Raw genomic sequence first — 5,562 nt, 5'->3', positions numbered from 1 at the left:
GGGAGGACGCTCGCCAGTACAGCAAACTGCACGCTTATCTGTAAAACATCTTGAGCCTTTTCTACACAAGAGCCTCATTCCCTCTAGAATCCGCAGTTGCCAGGCCGAGCACGGTTGCCAGCATTCCACTTCTAATTATTTTTCACTTGCTGAAACATAATCTAAAACTAGAAGTGAAACTAAATGCATGGCGCCTCGACTACAGAGACTTCACATCGCCAGTCCAGTCTAGATGCTAGTACTTTAAAAGCCAGCCTGGAGGAAGGCGGCATTCCTGCCGTGTTAGGAAGACAGAGAGGCCGACTCCAGACTCCTCGGCTCCCGTGCTGCGGCCCACAGCTCTCTCTCAGTTTGGCTTTAAGGGACAGTCTCAACCTTGGCTACACTTAGAATAACCTGGGGCGTGTCTCAGATCCACAGGCTTCTGTGCAGGCCAACCAAATCAGAGCTGCGCGGGGCGGGACCCAGTGTCTCCATTTGCAAAACTCTCCCAGGGTTTCCAGCGTTATGGCAAGGTCAGACCAGGGACAGAGCGTAGCTGTCGTGTGTTTTAGGCTGGACTTCCTGAGCTTTCTCCGGTATGACCATGAAGAGTTAGAACTCCATTCAAAGGTGCCACAGCTCGGGTCCTGCTACTCCGCACCTCTCCATCTGCAGAGCCAGGGCAGGGCTGGCTGGCCCTCAGCACCTTTTCATTTTTGAAGTATGCGATTGCATGAGAGGGTTGTACCCAAACAAGGACGCTACGTCACAGCACAGGGACAGTGAAATAACGGAGAAGTTCGCCCACATCCCAGTCATATTTAGCATTTCAGACACTGAATGCACAGGATCATCAGAGGGAGTGGGGGAAGTTTATGGATAGAAGAAACGCTTGGCCAGGCCTGGTAGCGCACGCTTGTAAGCCCAGTACTTGGGAGGCTGAGACGGGAGGATCGCAGGTTCACAGCCAGCCTCAGCAACTTAGTGAGGTCCTCTGCAACTCAGTGAGACCTTGCTTCAAATGAAGAATGAAAAATAGGGCTGGGGGTGTAGCTTGGAGGTAGAATGCCCCTAGGTTCAATCTTTAGTACCCCCCCCCCCAAATGCTTAGTCACAAAACACTGTGATGAAACACCCTGCAGAGACTGGCTCGGGCAGCTGGAGCCTACTGTGGCCGCAAAGACTGACCTGTATCCTCAAGAGAGGCTCCTCCGTCCTTCAGAGAGCAAGCCGCCTGTCCTCCCCCCTGAACAAGCAAGGCTCCTGTTTGGATTCTCCAGCATGGCCTCAGGGGGGCAGCAGAGTCCAAGGTTCTCTGGCGTAGAAGGCCCTTTTGAATCTCATTTGAAAAAGACTTACAGTCTTTCCACCTGTGCTTTCAAAGTCTAGTTACTGGCCCGGCATGGTGGCGCACGCTTGTAATCCCAGCATTTGGGAGGCTGAGACAGGAGGCTCGTGGTTCATGGACAGCCTCAGCTACACAGTGAGGGCCTCCGCAACTCAGTGAGACCCTGTTTCAAAATAAAGATTAAAAAAAAAAAAAAAGCCGGGCGTGGTGGCGCACACTTGTAATCCCTGCGCTTGGGAGGCGGAGACAGGAGGATCGCGCTGGTTCGAAGCCAGCCTCGCTGGCTTAAGAGACCCTGTTTCCAAATAAAAAATATAAAATAGCTCTGGGAGTATAGCCCGGAGGTAGAAGGGCTTCGAGGAACCCCAGTACCACCAAAAAAAAAAAAAAAAAAAAAAAAAACACAGCTTGGGGAGGAATTTAGAGTGAAAGAAAGTCATCTTTCTAGCAACTGGCCGCCTCCTCACTCATCGGGGTCCAGGGGCTGGGCTGTGGGTGAGGAGCGGCCTGAGGCTGCACATGCTCTCTATGTTCACAGAAGCAGCTCTTTTGCAGCGTCGGCCATGAGGTGTGTGCTGCCTTTGCTTAAGAAGTGGAATTGAAGCCGGGCGTGGTGGCGCACGCTTGTCATCCCAGCATTCGGGAGGCTGAGACAGGAGGATCGTGTAGGTTCGAAGCCAGCCTCCGCTACTTAGTGAGGGCTTTGCAACTCAGTGAGACCCTGTTTCAAAACGAAGAATAAAAAATAAGCCGGGCATGGTGGTGCACACTTGTAATCCCAGCATTTGGGAGGCTGAGAACAGAGGATCATGGTTTGTGGACAGCCTCAGCTACTTAGTGAGGGCTTTGCAACTCCTTGAGACCCTGTTTCAAAATAAAGAATAAAAAATAGGGCTGGGGGTGTTGTTCGGAGGTAGGGTGCCCCTGGGCGCCACCCCTAGTACCATACTGCAAAAAAAAAAAAAAAAGTGGAATTGAATTTGATGTGTGTGTGTGAGTGTGTGTGTGAGTGTGTGTGTGAGGGTGAGTGTGAGTGTGTGTGAGTGTGTGTATGTGAGGGTGTGTGACGTTGTGGCTTTTAAAGCCAAGGCTACTTGTTTTCAAATGAATGGGTCACTTCCCCTTGGCTTAGTGATGGGAAGGTGGAGAAGGCTGAAACCCCTGAGCAGGCAGAACCGGCCCCTGTTCCTCCCGGCCTTTCTGGGCTCCCGGCTCCGACTTCTAAAGCTCCGGTTTTAACAGTGTGTGTGAGCATGTGCGAGCCATCCTCACCAGAACTCGCAGCCTGTTCTGGGCCTGGGTTCAGGTGTTGCAGACTCCTGGAGAGCCTCCTGGGCGGTCCCGCTGTGCAGCCGGAAGACAGCCTGTGCCTCTGGGGGCAGCCACGGCTCAGCTCACACTGCTCAGCGCTTCCTCTTCCCCTCAGCCTTCTTTCTGAGGTTTTCTCAAGCACTTCTCTGGTAGAAGCACCAGGGCTCTGCCAGCTTCTCCAGCCCCAGCTTGTCTGTGTTCTGACTCAGGATCCTGCTGCAGAGCTGGCGTCCCCTCCTCCAGCCCAGGGCCAGGACTCCACGGCGGCCATTTGCACCCTGCCCATATTCATGCTGGTCTGCAGCCCCAGATGATGGCTGGTCCAAGCCACCCGCTGCCCCGGGACCAGCTTCCACGCCTCTGGCCAGGCCATGCCTGCTCAGCTTGTGGCCGGGCTGGATCAAGGCTGGCCACTGCTCCCGGGTAGCCCGTCCTTGTCTTATCTGCAGGCCTCCCCGCAGCCACCTGCGTGTCTGCAGCCTGGAGCTGGCTCCCACCACCCCCGGGCCGCCTCAAGCCCCTGTGGGTGTGAAGAGCGCCCCAGCCCTCCCAGGCCGCGGGGGCTCGGAGCAGGGCATTCAGCATGGGAGGTGCCGGCCCCTAAGTAGCCATGTTCTGTCTCTTCCTCCCACAGTAAGACAGAGAGCTGTTTTAAGCACATTTATGACCTGTCCATTGTGCCGCACATGGTAAGAACAGTACAAAGTGTTTCTCAATTAATTTTTTTTTCCTGTCCAGATATCAAACTCAAGAATTGGCAATTCTCTGAGGATTCAGTTTTGTTTTGATACTTGGGGATTGAACTCAGGGCATTCTAGCCACCGAGCTACACCTCTAGCCTTTTTTCATTTTTAAAAATTTTTGAAACAGGGTCTTGCTAAGTTGCTGAGGCTGGCCTCAAACTTGCGATTATCCTGTCTCAGTCTCCAAGGTACTAGGATTACAGGCATGTGCCACCATGCACTTTAAAGACTATATATATATATATATATATATATATATATAGTCTTTATATATATATATAGTCTATATATATATATATATATATATATATATATATAGTCTTTAAAGTGCATGCCTGTGCAACTGAGAGTTTGCTGAAAGGAGGGGAAATGAGAAGTGTGCTATTCCATCTACACATTTGATTCAGCTTTCTAGAGCTGATGGGCTTATAAGATCCACGGTCCTTAAAACAGACCTCAAATGGAGGGAGGAACCTCAGCCCCTCTGTGACAGTAACCTCCTTTCTCAAAGAACCACTCCCACCTCCAGGCTGGGTTCAAACACTGTCGCAGACACGACTCAGTCCAGGTCACAAGCCAACGGAGACGTCCTGCTCCCCCGTGGAGCGGGTGTACACCGAGCCTGTGTGCTCCGGCGCCTCCGGCAGGCAGACGGGACAGTGTTTGCAGAGGCGCTTGGCGACGTGCCTGCGGAAGAACCCCGAGAGGTAGCTCCGGAACTTCTCGCCCACGAAGGCGTAGATGACGGGGTTGAGGCAGCAGTGGGTCATTCCCAGGGTCTCCGTGACCTGCATGGCCTGGTCCAGCCGGCTGCTGCTCTCACAGTCGCTGAGGCCGAAGAGCTCCGGGAAGGTGCTGAGGAGGAGGACGATGTTGTAGGGGGCCCAGAAGAGGAAGTAGACGATCATGATGGCGAAGATGAGCCTCACGGCCCTGTGCCGCTTCCTCTCGCTGCGGCACCGGAGCAGCGTCCTCAGGATCCCCGCGTAGCAGACGACCATGACCAGCAGGGGCAGCACCAGGCTCAGGACGATCATCTTTAAGGTCTGGAAGCTCTTCCAGAAATGGTAGTGGCTGGGCGGGAAGTGAGGGCTACACGTGTGGCGCACACCTTCCTTCTGTTGTCTGGAAAAGAGGACTCCGGGCACGGAGGCCAGCACCGCCACCACCCAGGTGGCCACGCTGGTCACCACCCCGAAGCTGACCGTCCTGGCTTTCAGAGCAAACACGGCGTGGACGATGGCCAGGTACCGGTCGAGGGTGAGGATGATGATGAAGAAGATCCCGCCAAAATAACCCAGCTGATAGAGCCCCGTGAGGAGCTTACACAGGCCGCCCCCGAAGACCCAGTCGCCGGCGGCGTAGTGAGCCCAGAAGGGGAGCGTGAGCAGGAAGAGCAGGTCGGAGACGGCCAGGTTGAGCAGGTAGATGTCGGTCATGCTGCGCAGACGCTTGCAGTTGATGAGGACGAGCAGGACCAGCGCGTTGCCCACGAGGCCGCAGATGCACACCAGGGCGTAGAGCGGGGGCAGGAGCCCGGCCGCCATCTGCCGCACGTCCACTTTTTGGCAGGGTTCCGACAGACTGTAATCGATTTCATAGGTCAGACTGGAGGTTTGGTAGTCCATCCTGCTGGACCCTGTGAGAGAAGATCAGGTGTTTAATGGGGGTGAAGTCCTTGGCGGCCTGCCTTGAGGGCACAGCGCGCTGCAGCTTAGTGGGTGTTTAAGCTGATGCGGGTTTTAATTGGTTTTTGAGCTGACAGTTTTCCATGTGGACAGAGCTCCCTCTTTGGGCCAAATAGCGAAAGTGACCAGCGAGGGAAAGATCTGCCAGCTTCCCTGCTCCCCAGTGGAGCCGAAGTTCAGGAAAGCGCCGCGTCCTCAGATACAACCCTGTTTTTTCTGTAGCAGTACGGGGAGAGTGGACCTCGGTTGGCAATTGGAAGAAACTCAAAGCAGACTCACGCACCTTCCCCAAGGCTCCCGCTCCCTGGAGTCAGCCCAGCCGCTGCGGAGCCAGCGGGAACTGTCAGGAGGACCCCGGCCACTGTCCAAGCTTCGGGCTATCCATTCATTCACCCCTCAAGGTGTCTCTTGCAGACAACGCTCCCCCAAGCACAGAGAGGATGAGTAACTTGTGCAAAGCCACACAGCTAGGAAGAAACTGACTTGAGGG

At 54.4% G+C, this 5,562-nt stretch overlaps 1 protein-coding gene across 1 annotated transcript; it reads right to left on the bottom strand.

Moving 5' to 3' along the window:
• Nucleotides 1–3,953: 3,953 nt before the first annotated feature.
• LOC308276931 (C-C chemokine receptor type 5-like) lies at nt 3,954–5,012 on the bottom strand (the record flags this gene model as incomplete). The annotated part of the gene is made up of 1 exon (XM_080715887.1): nt 3,954–5,012. One exon carries the CDS (start codon nt 5,010–5,012, stop codon nt 3,954–3,956), a length of 1,059 nt encoding a protein of 352 aa, XP_080572013.1.
• Nucleotides 5,013–5,562: the final 550 nt, after the last annotated feature.

Source organism: Muscardinus avellanarius (assembly GCF_963383645.1).
Source record: "Muscardinus avellanarius genome assembly, chromosome: 18".
NCBI classification, from domain to species: domain Eukaryota; kingdom Metazoa; phylum Chordata; class Mammalia; order Rodentia; family Gliridae; genus Muscardinus; species Muscardinus avellanarius.
The sequence above is the reverse complement of the archived record's forward strand: the minus strand, read 5'-3'. Positions and strand labels throughout refer to the sequence as shown.